The sequence below is a fragment of the Accipiter gentilis genome, chromosome 14, assembly GCF_929443795.1.
Source record: "Accipiter gentilis chromosome 14, bAccGen1.1, whole genome shotgun sequence".
In the NCBI taxonomy this organism is placed as follows: Eukaryota; Metazoa; Chordata; class Aves; order Accipitriformes; family Accipitridae; genus Astur; species Astur gentilis.
In genome coordinates, this window is record NC_064893.1 from 10,630,910 (window position 1) to 10,658,478 (window position 27,569).

A 27,569-nucleotide genomic window follows, 5' to 3' on the forward strand; every position below is an offset into this window, starting at 1 on the left:
CACAAACAGTATATGATCCTTTAGTTTAAGACGTCCAGTTCTGTAATTAAACTTTTTAACATGGACTCATATAGCAGTCCCAAAATACACAGGAACATTATAAAACCTCAATCCTAGACACAACTAGGAAAATCAGACAAAAATATATGAATATGACTACAAAAAGAAACATATTTTGTATTTTCATAGTAACACCTTTCCATGGTATTTAAAGGCAAATAAATTAAAATTTGTAATTTTAGAATTAAATTATTTCAAAAAATGGAAAGAAAAGATGTGGACTTGCTTGTGTCAAAGATAGATCAACAGTATAAATAAAATAATCATTATATTTGTACCTTTAAATTAGATTGTAGAGTTTAGACACTAAGATACTACCTACCATTGGTTTACGGTAGTTAATAATAAGATATCATTTATAAATACACTAACTTCCAATCTTACTGTAAAGTAATTTTTATTAAAAGGACATGCCTTTACATCTATGTTGCCACATTTTTCATGTGATCACTGTCAAAATACAGAATGTTGCAAAACAAATCTGACAGCAAAAACTGAAGTCTGTGAGATGCTGGTGTGATTGAAAATTATACTAGAGATTTTAATAGGATAAAGACACAACTGAATATTGAGCTTTAAAAAGACGATAGCACTGAGCTCCTAATCACAAACATCGTTAGCTTTAGTTTTAAAACTTAACGGCAGAAAAACAGAATTTCACCAACTACACAGAATTTCTTTTCTATGCAATAGCTTAGATTCAGATAACCCTAAAGGAAGGCCAGGTAATATTTATGATGCGTGGAGAGTCCCCATCCTACCTCCTCTAAAAAGTAACATAGCACAGAAAGTAACACATATGCCAACTTCATTGCTAGCCACTCAGCAAAATCTTGCTAGCAATCTAAAATACAAATAGCCATCATTTATAAACATAGGAGTAAAACACTACCAATTTCTTTATCAACCTCACTCCAGCATTATAACATAATAGTACATAATATACTGATATTGCAGACAGATCACAGGTTTGACATAGCAAAATATATTAGAAACAGAATAGTAAGAATGTAGCAGAAAAAGGCAGCAAGAAAGTAAAACATGAAACACATCCCACAGTAACTTTTCCTGCTACAATCCCTTCTACATCAACAGCAGCATTTCATATGTATACCTTGTATCAACCCAACTTTTGGCATAATTTACGTCATCATGGAGTTTGGCTCATTATTTTTAATCTTGTTGCCAAGGGGAGTTTGCACTTTTTAAATGTTGCACTTTATGATGCTAGCTTTCCTTGTGTTTTCCCATCACTTACTGTCCTGAGTATACTCATGTATTGTCAATACGTCTCCCTTTTTCCACACACGCACATCACTACGTCTTTACTGATCTCATTAGACATTATAGGAAGATAAATATTTCCTCATATTGCAGTCATACCTTCATATTACTTTGTAGAACTACTCATAATCTATGCAACTGCTAGGGCTAAGATCTGGCATTGGGTACTGATGAAATCAATTTGCGTTCAAGTGTAACATGAAATTCCCCTCTGAAGTTTTGCAATGAAGGACTGTATCCAGGTCTTTCCCATATTCACAAAGTACACTATTAACATGCATTTCCTAAATGTAACTAAGCATTGAGTGATAGATGAGTGTTGAGGGTTTCCAGGGGAACAGCAACTGTATTTAAAGCCTCTTTCTAATAAGATCAGTAACTAAAACCTAGCTCAGGTGAATAAAAATAACAGCTATTCTCTTAGAACAACTTTTTAGGTAGACAGTAAGCCTTTTGCACTGATCCAGTTCTTTTTGCTTGGCAACTATAACATTTATAAAATCACAGTCATAAATTACATGAAAGGATACATTTGGTGTGATTCAACTGAGTTCAGAGATCTAACATGACAGAGGGTAAGAAATTGCCAAATCTCAGTGTTATTGCTTAGACCACAACCTAGGGTAGTATGCAGTATAGGAGGTAGTGCAACTCTACATCAATGAGCGTTGAGAAGCAGTCACACTAAAACCTACTTCTTGTGAATTGCCCCATATCTGCAAGCCATCACGTCCTCACTACTGTGATAGCTAGATTAAAGCTAGTACATTCAACCCCACTTTGATTGTAGCACAGCCTAGAAATGAAGGCTGCTCCTGGAGATACTTGCCAATTCTGAGCCCACATCATTTCCCTTCAGAGCCTAAAAGAGGCAATGTCCTGTCAGTGGCATCACTGGAAATAACACGAACTACATTTAATGTTGCATATAAAATACATTGGACATTTGGTCTCGGCATAGAAAATTATGAAGTACTATTGATATTCCTTGAACTTGATAGTAATAGCTCTACATTAACTTACTGACAGTATAAAATAGTGTACTGACCCTGAAGCGTAATTCAAATTCAACAGTTTAGGGTCTGGTAAAATTCTAAGTACAACATTACTGATCTGTGCTGTTTCTTGAAAACAATAAAAGTATAAACCTAGTCAAAGACTAGTTTATGGAGAGTAATGGGAATTATGATGATATGCAGCTCCCTTCACTCATATGATCATGAAAATTACTTCAGAAACCTATAATGAGGGAGTTTGCTAATCTGCTCTGCTCATGAGGAAAAACAGCCTAATGATTAATCCTTCCAGTCTGATTAGTCCTGGCTCCCGAGCCTTCCCAATTGCCTAACATTCCTTTGCTGAATTCACTTTTCTATAGGGAAATAGTGTAAGGAGGGTGGCAACCTCCTTAGGGTCTTGCATCTCACATCCCTCCAGACACTGTATTGTTAAAGCTTGAATGCTGTATATGACAACTGAAGCAATTACAGGTGTCTTCTCCACACAAAGCATGTTGAAAGCGGAATTTTTCTTTTTCCTCCCTAAAAGCTATAAGCTTATCCCCCTCACAACTCTAACCATAAGCTCGAAGATAGCTATACAGGTTTAAGAGAGCTGTGAAACCTTCACAGACCACCAGCCACGCAGCCAATTTTGAGCTTAGCTGCTTTTTACTCTCAAAAAAACCTATTTCTAGAACTCATGAGGTCAAACTGTGTGTGTAGGTCAGGAGGGAGCATTTATGACTGACTCCAACTTATCCTACTTACATGGCATGACATACACACATTTTAAATTCCATGACTATAGATAAGTTATAAAAAGTTTTTCAAGATCTGGGAATGTTTGTAGAGATCACAACCATGTTCAAATACTCATAGCTATATACTAACATATACACATGTGTGTGTGTGCGTATGTCAGCAGTTAAATTTCAAGATTGCAACACCTGGAGATGTTTCAAATATTAATTCTATATTTGAGGATATTAACATGAAACATTTGACTTCCATATTTCAGTGTGTTCCACTTTTGTTACTACCTCAAAGCAGTACTTATCCCAGGTCAAAACTATTTATGAACTACTGTTAAATGTTGTTTTTATTGTTAATACTTATCACAAGATGAGATTTGTACATATATGTACACAAAATATCATAAAGCCTGTGTTCTGTATGCTGCTGCAAAAATCTATCACTGAAGAGGTTACTTTAATAAAAAAGGGCTTATCTGGGTATGCAGTATTAAGAGATTTAAAATGATAGGCAGTGAAATAAATCACTGCAGAAGAAAGGCAAAGATTAAAATACTTAAATCTAAGAAAGGAATATCAAATTTGATTCAGAATCATATTTATGAATATCATCTACCCTGAGTAAGACTGAATTTCAAGAATGGTACACAATCAAATATGCAATCTGCCTGCACTGCATAAATTATGCATATTTAATTATAACGCATATTTAGTATTCATCAGGAGCATGCTTACATGACAGGACACTTACCTGATACAACTTCATAAACAAAAAGATTGAAAAAAATAAACAAGTGACTGTGGAATTTAGCAATGAGACAGCTAGTGGATAGCACAGGACCCAGCTTCCAAACTAGCCTACAGATTTTTCTTCTTCATTAACATATTTGTTTTACAACATTTCAGAGACATAAAACCATCAACAGTTTTCATGCTCTTCATAAGTGGCAGATCCTACTTAGGATGGAAATTCAGCATGTGACTATCCAAAAATCATATCCTTGATGCTTTTAGAATTTCTTTCAATGTAAAGTAAGTAGCGGGAATTGGCATTATCATGCCAATAGCATCAAACTTGGGTTTCATACTGTTAAATAAAATGCAAGTTCCTAAGCATTTCTTGCTTGGGTTGGGCAAATATATAGTTCTAATTAAGGATCAAGCTCATTAATTCTATTTTTCTGGTTTTTATTTTGTTCAAAGAAGTATATCTTATAAAAGAAACTTTTTATACAGGTAGATTAGTTGGTGAGAACCGCATAAATGGCTGCTTAGTAGATTCTTTTGTAGTGATAGACTGCTCAATTTCATTTTATCAACATCATATTATTTTATCAACATACCTAATGAAACTTACTAGTTTGACATGATTTGGGAGATATAAAACCTATCTAATAGAATATATATATAAAAAAATTATTCTTACCAAGATGACTTGGAAAAGAACTGGAAAAAGACGGGTTTCTTCCACAAGGCTGTAAAAACATATTTTAAGATTTATTTAAAAAGAGAGGAAGAGAATTATTATTTAACACACTAAACTCACAAAAGCATCAGAGTAGTAAAAGAGCTGTTGCCAAAACCCATGACCCAGAACCTCAGTCTTTGACTAACTCTCAACAAAAATGAGCTCCAATTCAGCTATTAAATAGAAACAGCAATGTTATACCACTTTGGAAATTACTTTTAGGTCTGCTTCACTGATGTGATTCAAGTGAGTGGAACAGTAATTAAATTAATATTTTTAAATGGCAGAAATTAATAAAAATTCAGAAAATTAATATTATACATACTATGAAGCAGTCAGTGTGCACCATTAATAATTTGAATTAATAGACTCAGTGCACATAGTGTAATTATAAATATGCTGTGGTTTTTTTAAAGCATGCCACATTAACTAACTTCTTGGGTTTACCATATTAATATACAAGACATTTGTCAGCCACTTCTCTTGACAAAACTGAGAAGTGGTTACCCAAAATAATTTAGCTATATTCTCCTGAATTTCAAAATCAGATACAAACCAGCATATACATTCTTATAAGAAAGAATATTCTCAAAAAACAGTAATACTTTACATTAATGCAGTCTTGTCTATTCTTAGAACCCAAACACTTTATATTTCTTAAAGCATGTCTCGCAAACACTACAATGACATATGAATTATATGATTACATACTCTTTCCTGTATTATACTGTCCAATTTGAAGAATGATTGTCCCTTTTCCATACACACTGTACTAGATGCCTATTCACCAAACACCACAGAGAACACCAAACTGTTTCAAAGATTTTTCTCTTGTGTCTTCATAACATTACTGAACTGCTTCATAAACAATAGGGATGTTTAGCCTTGTGATATAGCTGTAAGATAAGATTGTATTATGAAGTTCATGTAATAAATGCAGAACTCAAACACAGACAGCACGTCTGAAAGTGTTGAGGGAAGATGTGCACTATGACCATACGCTCAACACGAAGCAGGTGCTTTTGCGCACTTACTCAGGGAACTCTGTACATAACATACTACAAAATTGTCTTGGAGGTAGTATGTCAGTTAAAAACATAAAGTTGTATTAAACAGTTCTCTGTTAATAAAGAGGAGTCGTATTTGACTAAAATAAGCATTTAATTTCATGTTTGAAGCTTTACCGTGTAATGCCCTATACCAGCTTCTGGTACAACAACAATCAGATTAATTCTATTTGGTAAACTATTTGTTAAAAAACGGTCCTAAAATTACAGGTTTCCATTTAAGAGGGTTTTATTCATGTCCAGTAAGAAAAGAGGAGAAGGCATTATTTTTATGGATAGCATAAGCTGAAGCATTAAGACTGAACTGAAGCAACTAAAAGGAATTGCACATTCTCTTCTAAGAATTTCATGAAAAATTGAAAAGGGGCTAGAACAAACATCCAAGGGTCATAAAATCATAAAATGCTTCATTTAGATTAACATCACCTATCAGAGCCCTGGTTGTTCATATATGCTGGAATAATTTTATGTAAAGAAAATATAATAAGGAATGAAATGCATGCTAACAGAACAATCATATCTATGAAGAACTGAGAATTACTTAGAAGTCAGATACGTGCATTAAGTATAAATAATGGTTTCCTAGTTCATATTGTTTTCCTATTTCTCTGATCCTTGCATTCACCTAAATGTTATAATGATGACCATGTAGAATCCATATGAAGTTGGGGTGGGAGCAGAGGCTTAGCGTAAGAAGATCTATTGCATTGTACAGCACTGGCATATGGACCCAGAGACAAGTAAAACACATCCACTAAATTGGTCAAAACATAACAAAACAATATAATTTTATGCACCTGTATAACATGTTTAATGTAACTAAGTAACAGCCTTGTTCAAGCAAACGTGTTCATTTTTCACGTGCCTACAGAAACGGGTAAAGGCACAAGTTACACCCAATGGAAAGAGGAGTTTATACATGGAAAAAACCTCATTATTTCTAAGTTAAGAAGCTTGAATTTAAGCAATATTTCTGTTCTTATTAAGTTGATGGAAAAAATATCCATATGCAATGGAAATCCCAACAAGTTCCTTACATAGGTCAGGAGAACCTGAAAGCTCTCTGCTGTGCCATCTAACAACCCTTAAACAGACAGTTATGGCACTTTGGACACAGACGGGTCATGAAAGAGTCCCAGGATTGCAGATAGGAAGAGTTATTATATTTGATGCTCATTTTCCAGGGCCAAATCTACTAGTTAAATTAAAAGCTTAGACCATACCTGTAAAACAGAATTTTGCTGATGGGGGTAGAACAATATTGAACATAAAAAAGGTCATTTAAACACCACAGATTCTCAAAAAGAGCAACTACTGTAACAGCAACCACACTGACAAAATGAAATTTTGCCAGCACAAACCTTCTTATGCTTAGGGCATATTGGAATTACTCACACCAGCAAAAGCTGCTTACTTTGCTACATAAGAAGCATTTAAACTGAGAACACATTGGCAGTAAAATACAATCAAATACCAAGAATAGCTGAGCAATCCTAGTTTAGGCAAAATCTAGAAAAATGATTTTGTGGTAAAGACTAAATTGTGACACAATTAGTTTCAAAAACTGTAAGCAGTCCTGATTGTTACAGCGTTACAAATTCAGCTATACTTTCTGCTGATCTAAAACGAAACTAGAGCCAATATGGCTATTCTTAAAGGTCCCCTGCAAACCTTTATGATTGAAACAAGAAACAGCTGCAGCCTTTAAAGAAAATGATACACATAGCTAAAGCAAAGTCACATCAAGCAATGTATTAAGACAAAGCTTAAATGGTTTATCCCAACTTTGCATATATGTGCACAAGACGGACAGTGATATTATCACATTCTTCATTGCTATCTTACATAGTTTTTTACAAAGGAAATGTCTTAAAGCAGGTGAAAAAACAGTTCAGCTATGAAATTCATTTCACAGAATGATCATATTCTAAATCAAAAGTAGTTTGGTTCTTTTTAGACTTTTATAAAATTTATATTAAATTAGGTCCTACCCTGTTTGGAAAACATATGTATGAAGATGATTCTGTATAAGCAAATCATAACACTAAATATCAAGTACTTGCATTTTCTTTTCATTTAAACCTACACCCAAATAAAAAACACTGGCTCAACATAACTGGTCATCTGATTTTAAAAGACTTGCCACCAGTATAATCTGAATTTTTAACACACTAACACTTTTCAAATTGAGTTTATGCCTCTGGTCTTGCTTTCAAAAAATATGCATCTGATTTTCTAAGACATCCTAAATTGCCTTCTTGCAAAACACAAACCTACTGCAGGACACTGAACACAAAGGCTTTTTGTCACAGGTGTGATCCCTTAAAAATTCCAGGCACGTACTCTGAAGTAAGAGCCTTACACAGCAGGACTCCTGGTTTAGAGTTTAAGCTTTCTGTCCCAGCACTTGCATACAAAAGGAAGTACCTTATACCAGGTTGTGAATTTATACTGCCTTGCATTTACTTCTCACAGGAATAACTCTGGTACACACTAATGAAGGCCGTTTTGAGGAGACAGCATAAGACTAACTCCTTTCTTATTGGGCATCAAGAAAATCTGTACTGGTTCCCTATAGGGAATTCTTCGTCTGATGAAAATGGGATGAGATATTTCAGTTGTATGTGTTCAAGTTGGGCATAATACCAAATTAAAAAAAAATAAAAATAGAGTGAAATCAATAAAACTTCTGATCTTGTGTCACTGACAAAGCAGTTTAATAATGTCACTATTTTACTCCTCTAATTGAAATTGTCTAACAATTAAATATCCTTATTTAGATTTTTTTAAACTTTTTTAGGAACTTCTCTGCTCAAACACAAAACTATAAATTCGACACATCCAGACTGCTGTTTTCCTCCTTTATAGGTAGGATTTACCTGTAGGTAGGCTACGCCTACAGTGGCAGATGGTCCCTAACAGGGCAACATTCTGTAAAAATACAAGGCAGTGAATTTTCCAAAACACTGAGATTTGTGCTCTTAAGTCAATTGATCTCCAAAAACCAGTCATAAGCTTTTTTATAAAAGCCATAGATTGCTACACTTGAAGTAAACACTACTAATTAGACTTTCACTTCTCATTATACATAATAAATGCCTTTTCTAGGACAGCAATGCAACAAACAACATAAATCACAGTAAAAACCAGGGGTTAATACACAAATAGAATTTGATTTTGACCCCTGACAAATGACTTAAGAATTCATGCTCTTTACATCATGATGCACTGCAGTCTGCTGTTATTCATGTCTATATTTTTGGTCTGGATCATTCACAAAAAACCCCAAACCCACAAGCGTGCAAATGTTTGTATTATCAAATTGAAAAGCTGCAATAAAGGCTAGCAAATGAACATAAAATGGCCAACACCACTTCAGCAGCATAGAAGGATAGAAAGTTGGTGGAAATAATCAACTGGAAACTCCTCGATCTCAATCTCATCCAGCAAGTAAACTCAGGGATATGAGTTTCTAAGTTGGAATAGCCTCTTAGTGCCATTAGTACCTTGAATAAATTAGAGAACAGCTCACACAAATTTACTCTTTCTGGGTGAATCACAAATAATAAAGACCCACCACTGAACCAGAAAGTGTCAAAGTCACCTTACTGCCACACTTTCATACCATGCCCTTCAGCAGCTGTTCAAAGGCAAAGACAATGATCTCATCATTGATTTTAAGAAATATTATACCAAGGCACAATTTACAATGGCATCTACCATAAAATACATCAGGGAGAAGACCTATCAACCTTGTCTTTAGGGGTCCCAATTATTTTAAAGTCAATTTTCTTGAAAAGAGTTATTCTTCAATTCTGGTTCCTAAGCCTTCTCAGCAACTGTAGTTTACATTTCAAATGACCCAGGGGGCAAGGAGGAAGAGAGGACTTTTGGCCTTTCAGTGGGCAGAAAATTATGTTGTATATAGAATAATTAGATTTTTATTTAATGCTTCATTTTTTGTAGCAGACACAAAAGTTAGATAAACACAACAAAGATCGGTATGTGAAGGAGATATACACCACCATTATTTGATGATTATATTTTAAAGATCTTTCACAAGCATATAATTAATATTGAATATGGGAAACCTAACAATAAAAGGCTGACTGCTATTCATAAACACAAAGGAACAAGATTTGAGAATTCAAATAAATGCACAATTCCACTGTAAGAAAAATACCTGAAGTAGGGTGTTTCTTCTTTCAAATATCTCGAGTATCTGCTACAACTGTCAATGTATGTGAAATTCAAGGAAAATATTTTTCAGTAAGTCCAATATGAAGATTTGCATTAAATATAGTGATCCAAAGCAGTTTTATCATGTAACAGCAGTGGAATTGTTAATAGCTTCTAGTAATTATGCAGTGAAATGAAAGGGGCTTACTTTCAGTCCCAGTGTAAGCTCAAAAACTGTCTATTGCACACATTTATTGGAAGGGTGTCAACACAATGCCAGTCATTTTGCCAGTAGTCTCAGCAAGCTTACTGAGGGACAACAGTTTGTATTTTCAATTCCTGTTCAGTTTCCAGCTTCAAAATTCATATTTTTATAGGAATATTTGTCTTTTGATATATCTAAGCCACAACATATTGTGCTTTACCGATTTCCCATTATTTCCTACAATTTTACCCTTGCCTATTCACAAGTAGTATAGAATACCTAACCAACAATCCTAAAATGAAATGTCCCTCTTTTTTGATATAAAATCGTAATACAAAATTATTCCCAGTCAGTAAAGCAGTAATTGCAAGCAGGCATGAAAATTATTATTAAATTTTTTAAAAAATTAGAAGCAAAGTATATGTGTTATCAGCCCCAAATATTGCAGACCTATAACATGGTATAAAACAAGAAAATACTACGACAGAAAGCTTGAGAGACACTAAAGGTTAGGGTCATAAATAAAAATGTTTGAAGCTCTGACAAAGTTGCAGCCTCTGCAACTGTGCTCTGCACATTCAGTGGCAACAAAATCTTTGCCATACTGGAATTATATCAATTTCCTGCTTTTTAGGGTATAAAATCTTTGTTTCACTTTTAAAAAGAAATTACATGAAGTTTGGCTCCTTAAAAAATATGACTTAAAAAAAATTGTATTTCTTTCCCTTGAGTACTAAGTCCTGAGGGATATTTTGCTTGAAATTTTTGTATTAATATTTCCATTATGTGTTATCTTCATGGTCTCTTGACACCTACAAGTCAATGCTTCCTCCTAGCTTTGAAAAAGAATTTAGTCGAAAACATTAAAAAGAATTTAGTCTAAAACATTAAAAATATGTATTCAAGCCCTTTTCAATAATCTCCTATTTTCCTCCTTGCTGAGATTATAAAATATCTTCATTCACTCTGATATCAAGGATTTGAGATTTAAGCCCACAGTGTTCCCATTCACATTGTTGATTACACTCTACAAAGGACAGACTACTTCTCTGAATGGACTACCTGCAAAGTGCTAGGAGCTATAATGTAAAGTAATATGCCAGGCTATTCCTAGTTGACCAGTACCATCAAAATAAAAAAAAGCAACCTTCCTCCTAAGATTAGATTATTTACTTCTTTTTTTTTTTTTAATACAGACCCCAGCTTTCTGTATATAATAAATTTAGTTGCATCCATTGTGGGCCACAAAAACAGTCCAATATTGCTAGTGATAATACCTACACACCACAGTTTATTTCCGTTTGTTCAGTGACATATTTCAATACGGTTGATAATTTTTCTATTCCACTTATCTCTAAGAAACCAAAACAGGAAAACTATGCATTGATTTACATATTATACAAACTTGCAGAAAATGACAGAAACTGATTTACAAAGCCATAAACAAACACTAACTGTAGTTTTGATTTAGTTTCCATGATCATTTTACAGATTTTTTTTCCTCTCACTGTGCACAACAATCAAAACTGTATTTGGTGCTTTACATGACTGTTACTAGAAATTAGAATTTACTAGAGAACAAAAGCTCCATTTAGGGACAATTTTCAAAGTTTAAGGTGAATCTATACCACAATTTGCAAAAACACTAAAAATTACTCTATTCAAATTGTCTTCACGCATTTTAACCCTAAAAGAAAACAGTTTCAGGAAAACTGGACTGTACTAATGTGTCCAGTCTTAGACAAAATAACCAGATGATTGTCCTTTCTGCTAAAGACTGACTTAGAAGACTAATTTCCAAGTCGCTCACCAATTTGATTCAAAGTGATATAGTAAGTACCCCAGTTACAAGGCTCAACTGAACCAAAGCATGTCAATCATCCATTCTGAGCTTTGGTATTTCACTGAAGTATATCTATGTTTTAATTTAGACAAAATAACATACCTCAATGAAATTTTGTTAAGAGTTCATGTTATGAGAATGGAGAGCAATGAGGACTTAATGATATAATAATAAGAGTTCTGTGGAAAAGAAATGCAAATCTTACTTTAAAAATACACATCTAACAATCAGGCTCTTGGAATGTCTATAAAAATAACCATACTTCTTCATAAACTTTCAATATCAGATTAATTAAAACACAATGAATTTCAAGTATGGTCAAGTGATCATGATAATTTCTGATAAATCTACTCATCTCCTGAAGTATCAGAAATTATACAATTGAAAAGCTTTTAATTACAATCACAATATCTTACTCTGAAAACTGATTTTAATAAGTATTATGCCTCAAGAGATTTTTCAGCTTAAAGATGAAGTTCACTAATCATCACAAATGGAACTGATGGAAGCCTAGTAAATCTTACTTCCTTTAAGGATCCTAAACCATTTTTTTTTAGCAGAGGTTTTTTTAATGCTATTGCTGTTAAGGCTTGAAGACTAATATTTTCTGAAGTTTTTGCCAGGTTCTGATTGTGTATTTTAGACTATTATTGTATCCAACTGGAAAAGAAGAAAAACAATTCCATTCTTCCTCCAGTTTTAAAGACTTGTTTGAAGGAAAGGAAGCACAACAATGTCAGTCCTTTCTCCAGTTCTGCTACTTTTTAACATAATTTTAAATAAAAATTGCATTAAAGTTTTTATAAGTTAATTTTCAGATTTTTGTTTAACATAAAATACATCTTGATGTTTCACAAAATTATAACATTGTCTAAAATAAATCAATAGCTGGTTAGACAAATTATTTCAACCATATCCCAGATACTTTTCCAAAGCCTTTTAAATTTATTTTTTTTTATTTTAGGCATTTGTGTATTTATAACTTTAAAGTCAAGCCTGACTGAGGCTTAAACATAAAATTATAATTTGCTAAATAATTTTAACTAATTTGATATATGAAAAAGCTTCAGACAATTCTGAAAAAAACTTTTAGTCATGTGTTCTTAGTCATATGATTTAGTTTTAAGTAGTCCTGTGAGGAACAAGGAACTGAACTTGATGATCCTTTTGGGTCCCTTCCAACTTGAGATATTCTATACAATAGTATGTCAAGCAACTTTTTCTTGCTTCTGGCCTTCTACAGGTAAGCACTCTCACGCCTGAGAGAGTTCACACACAACTACTTGCACAAATAAGGGTTGCAATTAGTCTTCTGCATCAACCAAGATCTCTGGTTATTATTCTTATCCCTAAGAAATTATAAACAAAATCTGCTAAATGAAAGAATGTGGGTGAGAAAGTACTTCATTAACCAACAAAATCAACACTTTACCTGTAATCTTGGAACATTTCCAAGACAGCAAAGCAGTCACTTTACACCTTAGACTTCCAACACTGTTAGATAATGTTAGTGAAAGCTTCTGAACCCATATGTTTTTTTGATGGGTGATCTGTAAGGTTTAAACATAAACACATCTATCTGTTAAATTACTGACCTATGATTTCAATGCACTAAATAAGGAAAGTAAAGTAGACCTTACAACTTCAATCTAATTCGAGACTCCTCTCTTTGTACTTGTCCTGCAGATCATGACACAGCAAGAAGCAAGGAAGCAGCACAAAGGACGTTATGTGGTTTTGGGGCCTGTTCTAAAATAGTCTACGGTATTGTAAATCCTTCTACATACTGTCCCCGCTCAAAAAAAAAAAAAAATTCTTACTGAATTTAAAATAAAAAACCCAACCCTTTGGATTGATAGAGACATGGCTGACCAGGGACAAATGGAAGGGAGTGGATGAGGTAAAAGCAAAGGTCCCAGTTCACACACCAGAGATCGCTTCTTCAGGCGGTCAGCTAACACTGATTTCAAGTGTTCTCAATTCCTATAAAATTTCATTCTACTACTTGACAAAAGGGCTGTCACAACCTCTGAATAATTGCAGAAGTTTGAAAGAGAGATGCAACAGAAGGCTGGCAAGCATTCCACAAAGCGAGGCCTTTTCTTCACAGAAGCACTGGTAATCAAGCATCTCTTAGATATTTTAAAAATAATTAAGGAATATCTAAAGGAGAAAAGAGCCATTAAAGTGAACTTAAGTCATCCATTCAACAATGGGATTAAAATCTGAATTGAAAATGATCAACATTTTAGATTTTAATTTGTGTAGAGACTGCAGTTCTTGCATGTATAATTACCTCTAACTGTTCTTGCTATGCAAAGTCTCTAGGGAAAAGACTGGTAAATATTTTGGAACTCACCAAAAATCCAAACCCATTTGCTGTTACTGAAAGAAACAGAATACAAGGGCAAATCCACACTGAGCTGGAAAAAAATCTAGGTAAAAATGAAGCTTTAAAAAAATTATTATTAATAAATACTAACTACATAGCTATGAAACAACCTTATCTATATTCATTTAATAAAACTGTAAGCAGGTAGAAAAACACCACTTAGTGTTACGATAACAAGGTTATCTTTCAGTCCTCTGAATATTTCCTCCATTTAAAAAAACCCAAAACAACAACAACAACAAAACCCAAACTATCTAAAATTTGTGATTTATCTATTAAAAAAAAAAAGCATGAGCAAGAAAACATTAAGAGAACATTTGGGAATAGTAGCATTTCTGAGTTGGATCTCCACAAGAATTTAGGTGTCCTCATGGTCCTAGAATTTCCAGTCATAAAAAGTAAAAGCATCTATCTTTATATACGTGGAGAATATGGGCCTAAAATTGGATTTGCAATATTCAGAACACTGACCAGGGATCTGGCTGATCTAGCCAACATGAAGGCTTAAAATGCTCCTATCTTCCAGGTTCAGTAATCAAGACCCATTTAGGATTCATAGTCTTGTGCATTACTCGCTTGTCTTCTTTTTAAAAAGGGTAATTTGGGGTTTTTTTTGTTTATTTTTAATGGTTAATAAATGTCTTCCTTAGAAGTGTAAGAGAGACCCAGGTTCCAAACCTCCTCTTCAACCCCAGCCTTCTCTCTTCAGGGAAATTTAGCTAGTCAGTAGGCTATGTTCACTCTATAGAGGGTTACGCTCCAACCTCTCTTTGTGAAGCTGTCCTACTGAAGAGAATAAGAATTATAGGTTTATTAGGCCACAGAAGGGGAGAATGACTTTGTTGCCTATTTTTTTTTTAGTTCATCATCTGGTAGAGTGAAATCCTGAATCCCTGGTGATTTTTAGGTATTTTTAAAAACCCATGCAAGTATTTACAAACATGTAAATTCTGCAAAAATGCTTTTTAAAGCGCTTAAATAATTTTTTGTAAAAACTGATCTTACTGTAAGGGTGCCAATTTATAAGTTCCCAATGGAAAAGAAACCCAAACAAACAAGTATATTTACATCCATTTTTATCATAAATTAGCTTGGAGAGGTTCCAACAGCAGCATTTTTCTTTGTAAGGAATGCACATGAGCAGCTGAGGGAACTGGGGTTGTTTAGCCTGGAGAAAAGGAGGCTGAGGGGAGACCTTATCACTCTCTACAACTACCTGAAAGGAGGTTGTAGCGAGATGGGGGTCAGTCTCTTCTCCCAAGTAACAACTGATAGGACAAGAAGAAACAGCCTCAAGTTGTGCCAGGGGAGGTTTAGATTGGATATTAGGAGAAATTTCTTCACTGAAAGGTTTACCAAGCATTGGGAGAGGCTGCCCAGGGAAACAGCTGAGTTACCATCCCTGGAGGTATTTAAAAGATGTGTAGATGTGGTGCTTAGGGATATGGTTTAGGGGCGGACTTGGCAGTGTTAGGTTTACAGTTGGACTCAATCTTAAGGGTCTGTTCCAACCTAAATTATTGTATGATTCTATATGGTCACCTGCCTCAACTGAGGTGTCAGTAAAAGAGGTTATAGACAAAACAAAATGAACAGAGACAAACCACCAGGACCAAAGAGCATCCACCAAAGAGTTCAAAAAGAACCAGAGAAGAAAATAGCTCTTAACTGTAGCGTGTAACTTGTTTAAAACTCTCTGCTTTCATAGGAGATTTGAAAGACAGAAAATGTGATGTTATCAGATACTGACTTTTGAGAAAAGTTGGATGGGGGGGTGAAAATTTGGGCATTACAGACATTCTAAGCTGAACAAATAAGTAGAAGCTATTCTAAATAACAGAACTGGTGGGCATGCACAGAGCAAGAACCAAGACACTGATTTTAAAGGGATGAAATGTCAAATCCATGACAGATCTTTGAAGAAGGCAGTCAGCACATGGACAAATGAGAGCTGGTTGATACAGTATTCTTGAGCTTTCAAAATGTGTTTTATAAGGACCCCTGCTAAAGGCTCTTAAAAAATAGGCAGGACTGTTCAGATTGCAAAAGGTACAGCTAAAGGAGAAAATATGCCAGAAGTTTATGAAGTAGCATGTGCTTATTTTTAACTGTAAGAACCTGATAGCTTCAAATTAAGTAGCAAGTGCCAGATTAAACAAAGAAATTCAAAGAAAACCCCTAAAGATGATAAATCTTCATATGCAGGTGATTATGCTATGGAGTAACTATTAATGCTGAAAGTTATTTGGCAAATATCTTTTTGAACACATGCAAATGAAATGAAAATTACTTATCAATAGCTACTCTACGGAACACCACATCTTCTTAAATGGCTTCTGAAAAAACAACTCACAGGGGACTGAGAAAGCATGCAGAAAGTATTGCCACTCGCTTGCCTTCTTCCTATAGTCTTCTCTGGGCACCTACTGTTGAACACAAGACAATGGATTGGATGGTGGTTTAGATTTGCTTCATGCTGAACAGAGGATTTGTGGCAGAACTGAATTCACTCGTCTACAACTCCAACTGTAGTAGCCTAACCAGGTGACTCTTCCTCATGAGATGCTTATTTTTTATTTGCTATTTATATTTACATTGGCAAAAATTCACACTTGAAAGTAAAAATAACCAAGAATTAATGGTATTTCCTCCTGTTTAATGCTTTACATTGAAAGAATAAATGTGAACATTACAATATGACTTTTTCAATAATTGACTTAACAGTAACATCAAATAGTGGCCTCACATTTTTAAAACTTAGACATTCAGCAATTGATCAGCAACACAAAAGAGGAAACAAAATTGCAGGTTTAAGGTTAATAGCCAATTTCTTCACTAAAGGGGAACTTCTATAAAATGTAACACTAAGGAGTTGTGTTTTACATTAGAAATGGTGATTAGTATTACAGTCAGTACATGACTAGACTATGAGAACTCACTTGCAATGATGAACTCTGACCACTGCCTTTGATATGAATTACAATGATGTGCGACTTGACAACACTGTTATTAGCTGACATACAACTTAACATTTCAAGAGTCTGTTTCTGTGTAGGACTTCCTGCCTGATGTTACTCAATAAAACAGCATATATGCAAATATTATACCAAATAATAGGAATAACAAAGATCATACAAATTTTTTGCTGTTTTATATTACCATTACTTCTCTAACAGGGAAATCAAGGGGTTTGCAACTCAATGTTCATAGATGTGAAACCAGTGTAATCAGAATCAGGTTCAAAATCTACAAATATATTCCCCAAAGTTCTGATAAAACTGTATCATCCTCTGACAATCTCTCTCAAACCATCTGCATTATGATTTTCTCACTAATGTTGTACACTTCTAACATGTAATTCTACTGTTCAGTTCAGTTCAACTAAGCCCCATAGGCTTACCTGTTATCAGAACTACTCCATATTATTTTATTCATATTCATTACAGAAAACAAAAACACACATAAAAACAGAGAAGTAATTTAGAAGCAAATAGATCTACTTTTTAAAGCGAGCACTTAAACCTTAAACTAGGAAATTAAAATGACTAATGAGAAGAACAAAGTATTTTTAAAGCAATTAATATAAGCCCACATTAATCAATTCACCAGGACAGGACAGCACTAAAGTGCTAGCCCTCTAGAATAATGGCAAAGAAACTACACCAGGTTCAAAGAGGCACAACACTAACAAGTGTCTGTGAACCAAATCACAATTCTACCAACACAAACTACTTAAAAGCACCCCATTGAACTCCAAGGAGTTTGGTTCGGGGGTTGGCTTTTTTTTTTTTAACTGTTTGTTTTCTGAAACTGAGGGCATGGGCATTAGATAGACCATTTCAGAATATACTGAAATGTAAACAAATGCTAATGTAGAACATCATGATGTATGAGAAGAGGATCAATTCATTACTAACACCAACTCTAAAACGTGCCTTTAATGGTCTTTAATAGATAATGCATGGGTACAAACAGTAGTATAAATGAAGCTTGAAAATTGGACCATTCTTGGATGATTTCAAAGACATTGTGATAAAGTTTTCCTTTAATTAGTCAAGACAATCTGCTGCAGTGTACAAGGTCGATCCATCTATCATCTTCACAGGTTCTAGATCTGTGGCATTTAGAAGTAGCAGATCTTTTGTTGCTCTTCAGCACCTTCCTATTTTGTTTTCTACCACCTTTTCCCATTTTCTAGAGCAGTGCCTAATGTCTGTCTGGGAAATTTACAGTAAGGACAGGAGGTGGGGAATGCTCCTTAATTTGCTCCCCTGTCCTTCAGTCCACCATAAATATAAGAAGGGTCACACCATTAGTTTTTAGATGATCTTTTTTCTCCCTCAGGGAATGACTTTAATAGCAGAATACTGGAATGCATCCTACTCATGATTATTATGCAATGCAGTATCTGACACTCCCCTCAACTCCACTCTATTTCCTTTACTGTGTCCTTTCCTTACAATCAAAAATGTCTATTTTAGCAACCTATAAAAACCAGACTCCATAGTTTTGAGCATTTAGCTTTCAGATATATTAATGTCATCAAATGCTTTAAGTTTCTGACTAAAGGTAAGTCAAGTAACTGCATAAAAGAGCACACAGCAATATATAGCTACATTTCACAACTTTATCTATAAGACCAAAAGCCAAGTTAAGAATCATGATCCAGTACAAGCTTCCTGGAGTAGCACAGTATAAAATACCTTACAATAGTCAAAACATTTAAGAAGAGCTAACTGATATACCATATCAATAGAAACTAAGAAATTCACATCAACTCTTCCTTATTACTAGAAAAACCTAACAATCTTATTACAGACCACGAAAAAACAGCGTACAAGACTCAAAGGAGGAACCAAACAAAATCCCCAACCCTTAATGAATAGTATGTCTGACTTTCTATCAGTACACACAGCCTATACATCAGCTGATAAACACACAAAGGACAAGTTATCTTATGATACTGCTCTTTTTGAGTACAGACTTTGCATAGTTAAATCAGATCTCGCCCTGCTGCAGACATTCGCTCCCACTGTACGAAGTCCAGTTCCTCCAACAACTCCTTACACAAGTACAATCCACCAAGAGTAATTAACAAAAGGAAAAAAAAACCAACCCTAATGCAAATTTCCAATAGTCCAGAGATTAATCATTAACTGAAGCTACATGTTTCCTTAATATCAGTGATTTCTTTTAAAAATCATCGGTCTCAAAATACCTAAAGATGAACTCTGCTATTAATTGTCTCACTGGTTTTTTATGTCCCCAATTTTTCTTACCATAAAACATTAAAAATTTTTGAAGAAAACAAGGCAAGAGGTATTTAGGAGAGCCACAACAGAGTACTATTAATACACTTAAAGCCAGACTATTAGCTTTGAGCCCAGTATAAAATAGGCAACTGATGGACAAATTCTGTTCAAAGCTCATCTTTCCAATATCTGCTATTTTTCTTAGTAAACAGTCTCTAAATGAGGTTGTATCAAATGGCAATCGTTGCATGATGTAAAAACAGGTATGTACAGGAAACACGTGGTTCATTTACACTCTAACCCATTAAAGTGAAAACAAACAAGAAAACACTCATCCTTCTCTAAAACTAGATTTTCTTCCTGTGGATGCTCATATGATCAGATGTCCAAATACTTAATGTGCTTATAGAAACACATTCAAGATTTTTTTACAGCTACCATCTTGCACATGCTGGAACTTACGTTTGTGAGAGATCTAATTCTGCAGCACCTTAATGGGATATCACTAGAATTCTCCCCTGCTAAATTGAAAAAGCAATAGAGTGGAAGAGCGCCCATAATACAGAATGTTAAAAATGACACCAACAGTGGAGCAATGGCAAAGATTACAAGTTATTTTTCTATATTCTTACAAAATATTGATTATTAAAAGCATTCAAAATAAGTATCATACTTTAGCAGTATTTTATCATAAGCTTATAAGACATCAAAAATATAATAATATAAGAATATCTGTGCCTCTGCCATACAGAGCAAACTACCTGTAATAGAAAACAGAAGTGTCAAAAAAAAATGGTAAAAAGATGAACAAATGTTTTTCCTCTGATATCACAAGTTAGCTGATTTACAGTATCAGCTATGAAAAAAATGAAACAAAAAATCGGAGTGCATCTGTCTCCTTTCAAGTGCTAAAATAAGAACTGCTCAAATGTTCATGCCTCTATCGGAAAAAGAGACTGAGGAGATAGGAAGAAGAAAGGTTAAGTTTGAGATACAAGAAAAATGGTGGGATTAAAAAAAAGAGAGAGCAAGAAAGAGAGAATGCATTAGTTGAACGTGTCTGAGAACAAGCTGTCATATGGAACAAACTAAATGAAATGCAGTAGCCCTCATCCTCCTCCCAATTCACTCTTTTTTTATTTCATAATGAAGTTAATAATAATAGCTATTTTTTAAAGACATGGAAACAATAAGGTAAATACTAATCTAACATTTTGTCATTTTACAATCTTTTTGCTGTCACCATTTTTATTTGTTTAAAGCAAGTCACAGGAGAAAGCATCCATCCTTGAAAGACAGGCATTGCGGACAAAATGTAAGCTTGGAGAAGCCACAGAGACTCAATGAAAAGTGACTCGAATCACTGTTAACAGTACTAAAATATAGTAGAGTTTTTCCACAAAGAACAAATTTAATACCAATGGATTTGCAACTGATGTTACTTATTTACTTCCCATCACAATAATCGCAGATACTTTCCATGTGCCTAATGAAAGGGGCAAAAGACAGCATAAGCCTTGAGTAATTCTGAGCTACATGTGTACTGATTAATTATTCATCAAATCAAAACAGGATCAATTGTGATCTAGTGTTCACTGTAGCATGTACCTGGTTCTTGTTTTGTTCACAAGCAGTTTGTGCAAATATGAATATATTATTCACTTCTGTCATGCTTTCAATGCATCAGCTACTTCCAGCTAAAGTTATTGGGAAGTCAAAGAATCAGGAAGAAGACAGAAAAAGAGAACTGCATAAACTCCACTCCTTCAGAAATCTAGCCAAACAAATTATTTAGTGACAGTAAAAGAAGAGGGCCAGTAAGACATGTGGAATCTAGTAGCTCGTCCTTAAAAAACAGTACCAGATACACTGGTATTTAAAATTATTAACAGTTTATTGGATATCCACAGCTGCTCTTTAATAATACTAAGAAAAGAATTGCTGTCTGCTGTAAGAAGACCATGAGCATGAGTGTGCATCTACAATCTACCTACACTGAGCTTAATGGCAAATACACGATTCCTCAAATAAAGAGAATTCATTAGGCAGAAGAAAGTGCTGCTATAATATCCAGCATTCTAATTACAGAAATATTTTTTTGTAACTCAAAGTATTAGAATATCTGTAGGTTAATTCTAAAAATAAAAAGCTGTATTATTTGTTTGCATAATACATAAAATCCTGCAGTAGCATTACCAGCTTCTAGACAATAAAAATACAATTAAGCACATTAACTGTATTCAAACCATTTAAAATCTCAAGCCACTCTATTTCCTACTTAATTTTTAGTCTACTTAGTATATTAAAGCACTGTCCACAGTAGCATCATAAAAGATTAAAATAGGATGTTTTCATCTTTTGTAATAAAAACAGTGGGAAAACAAATTCAACTTCCTTCCTTATGTTTTGGGTTTTTTTATCTTGTGCTCATTTCAATCAATCAAAGCAAGACAGTAAGGTATGCAGTGACTTCTTAGCTGTAACACTATCAGACACCACAAACAGTCAATGGTGAGTGCAAGAACAATCTGATTTTCTGGGCAGATCAGGGAAAAGGAATAGCTGCGTGTGTGCACACATATGAGAGAGTGGCTTCCTTATTACTATCAACAAATGCAGTTTAAGTTCTATGCCACTGTTTGTTTTTTTTGTCCATCACAGCCTAAACTTTGGAACAAGAAGAAAGAGACATTAAGATACTTCTAAACATACTGAGTGTACCTATACCAAACATTAAAAATCCATATTTAGGAACTTAAAAGGGTAGCTATATTTGTAGAAAAAAATGAACAGCTTTAAAGTGAATTGACTGGTCTAAAATTTTACAAACACATCATCTTTGTCCTAGTACAAATATGCTTACCTGGAAAATGGTTTTGATAAAGTTTGGGTATTATTTTTTAAGTTTTCAGTTTTTAATGTTAAAATTCTTACAATTTTGTCTCTAGTGTTTCATTGGCTAAATCCATATTAAAATAACGAGGATCATATAGAATTGGCACAAAAGACCCAAGACTGTGTTCTATAACAAATACTCTCCAAGGATTTTCTAAATATCCTAAGTGCTAGTCAAAGTAGTATGACAGCGAGATCTAAGTTATTGTTACTTCCTAATGGAAAAAAATTATCTGAAATAGAAAGAACCCAGAACAACAGATAATGTGTAGTTGTATCACCTTACAGAAGCAGGGCTGTGTTCAGTCAGGGCCACCAACAGTTTCAGAGCATACATTGGTACTGGGTCTGGAGCCAGCAGAATGTGCTCATACCTGAAAGGGAAGGGGGAAAAGATTTAGCAAAGGTGAGAAAAAAAGGTCAAGAGATGTGTGATAAAAAGTTGATATTAAAAATACATCATTTCCCATTTCCAAACCTTATAATAACCACAATGGAAATACAATGCTGTTCGGAACTGTACAAAGCGATAAACAAGACTCACTTAGAGTATTTTAAAACCAGCATCAGATTAACTTTAAAAGCAGCAGTAATAAAAAACCACATTATTTTTTAGAGATACACAATTATAAATATGTATTAATATATATATTTAGAAAAAATACACATCTTTAATTATAAATTATATTAAAATATATTTATAAAACATGCATCTTGTCTATATGCATACAATTTATTTATTGATCTATATTATATATATTTTATATATTAAAAAAATCTAATCTTCAAGAGACAAGTCGAAACCAAACCTCAAAATATTAGGTAGAAGATTTATTGGGTGCTCAGGAAGACCATCAATCAACTTATATACGATTAAGCTCTGTATTTTGTTTACATAGTGATTTTTCTCAAAGCAAAATATTTCACTTATGGAACACTCGCAGTAAGCTTTATGTTTTATTTCAATTTTCAAAAAATATTGCTTTAACTAGAGCATACTTCCATTTTCCAAGTAATGGAACAGAACAATATGAATACACTTCAAAAACAGCATTTCTTAAGAGCTATGGCAGTGAAGATAAAACTACAAAAAAAAAAAATAATCTATGAAACTGTCATCGTTTAACCCCAGCTGGCAAACATCAGCAAAACAATATCAACTAAACAACATCAGCAAACACCCCTTCAGCCTGCAAACACAATCTACTTGTCTCTTTACTTTCTATCTTGGAGTTTTCAAGTAACTCTTACTTCTTGGGATAGAGCTTTACATTATCTTTACAAGTAGGTTACACTGAATCTTAGACCTGCCTTCTCCTTAGATTTAGGCCAGACCCCTTTGCATCCAGATAAAGCTTCTTTTGAGAACTGTAGAGAGTGTATGACCTCCCATCAATATTTTCTTACCTATGCCTAGAACACTGCTGAACAAAACTTACCTTTTGTGTCTTTTTTTGACATCCAAAGCAGGTGCTTTGGTCTCTTCCTAGTTTCTTTTTGAGTCTTCTCCAAATTGAGTTGTGAAGCTTTTAAGTCAAAACCGAGTTTGAGTTTTCTTTTCTGCAGAAAATCCTCAAACCCTGCTCTGCTTTTTGTTCCCTCTGTGCCTTCTTGCACTGATCACCTGCTCCCCAGAGGTGAACATATTTACTAGGGGTTGGCTAAACTCACAGGTTCAAGTAGTGTATTAAATATGCAGACACTAGTTAAGTCTTTCTGAATCATTACAAGTTTTACATACTGTTTTACTATGCTCCTAAGCTAGAGTAAAAATTTTTTATACCAAGTTCCAATATATTCCAAATATCATAAACTTCAATATTTATTTTCTTGAGATAATCTCAAATGGTTTTCCAAATATAAGCATTATCATCTGTACTAGTGAGATAAAGGAACAGACTCAGGAAACACTTAAAGCCTGGAACCAAGATTCTGAGCTGCTGCAAGAGCCCTTTTTCATACATCTACAATGCAATGCATGCAGATAGCACAGGTGAAGTCCTCAAAGTAGGATCATACTTAGTCTTAGATCAAAAAGCTCTGCCACTCAATTGAGCTAATTAGCTTGGAGACAGGAGTATACTTGCTGGTTTCATTGTAGTTTGTAACTAGCATGACACTGACACCCACCCACCCCCTCACCCCCCCTCACCCACTCCACCCCCTGCATGTCTGCAAAGGGCAACTTTCAGAGCAAGGACAGAACCTGGTCCCGCTTGACTCCAGGTCTCTTCCTCTATCAGAAGAAAATTATCTGACAGCTTTTAATAATGCATATACTCTATTTTAAAAATAATATTTCCAGTTTGCATTTGAATTCATATTGATAAATTCTGTATTTCCCAGAGGGAAAAAATAATGTGAAGAAAGGTGTGAAAATAAGCTTCTCTGTAGAGCTCTACGATTTCCTTCCCATTATCTCTCACAGAGAAAGATTATACATCTTGCATAGACAGAACTTTGGTCCTCATACTGTAAGAACATTAGTCAATTAGCAAGAGAGTCTTATTTTTGGGGAAGGCACTGTGCTTCTAATCATAATCCAGCATCCATTCCTCTACCCTTCTGCCACTTAATGTAGGGGTGGGGAACAATTTTCTCACTTAGGGCAGCTAAGTATTTACAGTTATTAACTTTTGAGGATGACGCATTAAAATACACTGTAACATTATTAGAATAACGTGAAAGATATTACTGTACTCCTCTTGTGTTTGTGCTTTCCTTCCCACTACTCACAGATGTTATCAGCTCACAGTATGTACATGCATAAAACACAGAGAGCTGACTTTACGCTCACCTGCAAGTCAGTTTAAAATGATAGGCCTCATTTCACCATAAACCATATAAATGAAGTTCCAGGCCACATCTGGCCCACAGGCTGTAGTTTCATCTACTCTGCTGCAGGGTTTTTCTGCTGCTTGGAGCAGCAGGAAAGGACAGTGATTTAGAGGTAATAACCCCTGGGTGGATCATGGAGGACTAATCCATCCTGTACTATTCCTTTTTGAAAAGTTATATGCCATTCCATATGACTTCAGAACATCTTACATGAGGGCACAATATCCAAAATAGACAAAAAGATGTTGCTGTTAGAATGTTCTGACTTCATTAGTGGAACAAAGAGGAGTATTTAAATCACAGACCAAAAGCTAGGGGAAACTTGTTTCACTACAAGAGTAGCCAGAGGCACAGTATCAGAAATGAGTGTCACAGAGAAGTTGTGTTTTTGTTGTATATGACAAAATACTAAATAAAGCTAGGAGAGAGATGTTGGGCAGAGAACTCTGGCAGCAGTTAACTGCTATTCCTCTTTTCATTTTGCCATTTAAACATAAAAAGGGTAGTACAAACAAATACGCTGCCAAAATGGAGCAAGTATCAAGTTAGTCCCGATTACAGGAGCAATATTATACTTACTGAGGCAGCAATGAATCTCTAATGAGAGACAGAAGCTTGCTGTTTGAGTCAGGGCTCTCCCCTTTCTCCTCAGCCATGACCTCGTGGTTTAAAAGCAGTGATGTGGTTTCTGAGAGCAACCGCAAGCTGAAGAGTCTCCATTCCACTTGAAAATAAAGGTGCCAAGAATGTGACCACACTGAAGCCTAATTAAAACAAAATGTGGAATTCATGGAAACTGTAGTTGATGTGGCCATATACTTACCATTCTGACTGTGGACCAAAGAAACTAGTGGTGGGAAGATACAGTCTTCAACCTAAAACAGAGAAGTAGAAAGATCTGGCTTAAATTATTAAAATAAAAAAAAAGAACAGAGATACACTATCATCTATGTTTATTCCACTGCTAGAGGCCTTAATCAAAGAGGGCTGGAATAATCATGGAAATTCATCCATAATCACTCTTACAAAGCAACCAAGTTCCCTTTTCTCTGGTAACTTGTCATAAAGTTACAGACAGTAATGTACTTTTACATATAAACCAACAGTAACTTTGATATAATTAATTGAGAGTGAATTGTAATTTAAAATACAGAATTCAGTGCAGTTGTCAGATATTAAGAAAAAAGAGTATTAGAATATCTATTAATCCTGATGCTTTAATCCATAAACAAACCATCAAATAGAGTTCAGAAGAAACATCCTCCTAAAACAAACCTGCATAGAACTAAAATACAACAGGAAAGACGTACTACCTCTAATGAAATATCCTTAAGCTTAGTAGAGAGTCTTCATAAAATTTTAAATTTTACCATTCTGGCAATACACAGTCTTCCATTAAAATTTAAATTAGCAGACTTAGGATTTGAAACATGAGAAAAAATAATCCAGTCAACTCTTTATTGTCCATGAGTGTATTGTTACAATTAATCATCTGTCACAGGACTAGTCATCTTGGTTCGATCCGAAATCAACTTATGGCAACCTAGGCTATAACTCAGTTTTATATATTTAATATTACAAAAATAGTGTATTATTAGTATTCTCTATAAAAAAAAATGAATTGCTAAGTCTTAAGTCATTGGTAAAATATAGCTTATTTAGACAGGACATGCTTTGGTTTTGTGGAAAGGATGGATGGACAGCCCTACAATTTTTAAGTATGCATCATGGATACACAGCTTGTCCTTGGATTTATTTATACAAATAAAATTACTGTGTAGTTTCTCACTATGCCAGGGACAGGATTGGGTATAACAAGCCTGCATTACAATCCCCCATGTGTTTTCTTTTAGTGATTAATAGTAGAAGATAGAATTTCTCTAGATTTATGCAGCTACTAAGCTATTAAGAAACATCTATAGAAGCTGGAAGTATATATGAAAAGGGGTCACTAAACGAAGTTACCATCTAGTCAGCAATAACTACAATTAGCAACTATTTCACTGCTGGTTGGTGGTCCCTGTTAAGAATCTCTGACATTAAGGGACTAATTTAGTCCAGCTTTTTTTCCACTTCTGAAAAAACTACCAAAAGTGCCTTTGTTACATACTTAATTACATACTTTGTGACACACATAAAAGAGGTAAAGGACTCTGCCCAAGGTATGGAAGTCAAACTACTCTTGCAAGTATAAATAGCCTTTACGCCTGTATAGGCAACGCTATATATCATAGATGTAGTGACTTCTGTAATACTTAATAATTTTGAAATACTTCACAGTCTTTTCACTTAATATGCAATAAGATAAATAACAGAACTACATTGCATTCCAA

At 34.4% G+C, this 27,569-nt stretch overlaps 1 protein-coding gene across 2 annotated transcripts in view; it reads right to left on the minus strand.

Moving 5' to 3' along the window:
• The window catches only part of ULK4 (unc-51 like kinase 4), a 256,275-nt gene that overhangs the window by 121,597 nt on the left and 107,109 nt on the right, over nt 1-27,569 (minus strand). For both annotated transcript variants that reach the window (XM_049817203.1, XM_049817204.1), the window contains 4 exons: nt 26,060-26,111; nt 25,816-25,960; nt 22,680-22,772; nt 4,524-4,572 (listed from right to left, as the gene is read on the minus strand). In XM_049817203.1, the coding sequence (XP_049673160.1) occupies nt 4,524-4,572; nt 22,680-22,772; nt 25,816-25,960; nt 26,060-26,111 (339 nt within the window). The remainder of the gene's footprint in view (nt 1-4,523; nt 4,573-22,679; nt 22,773-25,815; nt 25,961-26,059; nt 26,112-27,569) is intronic.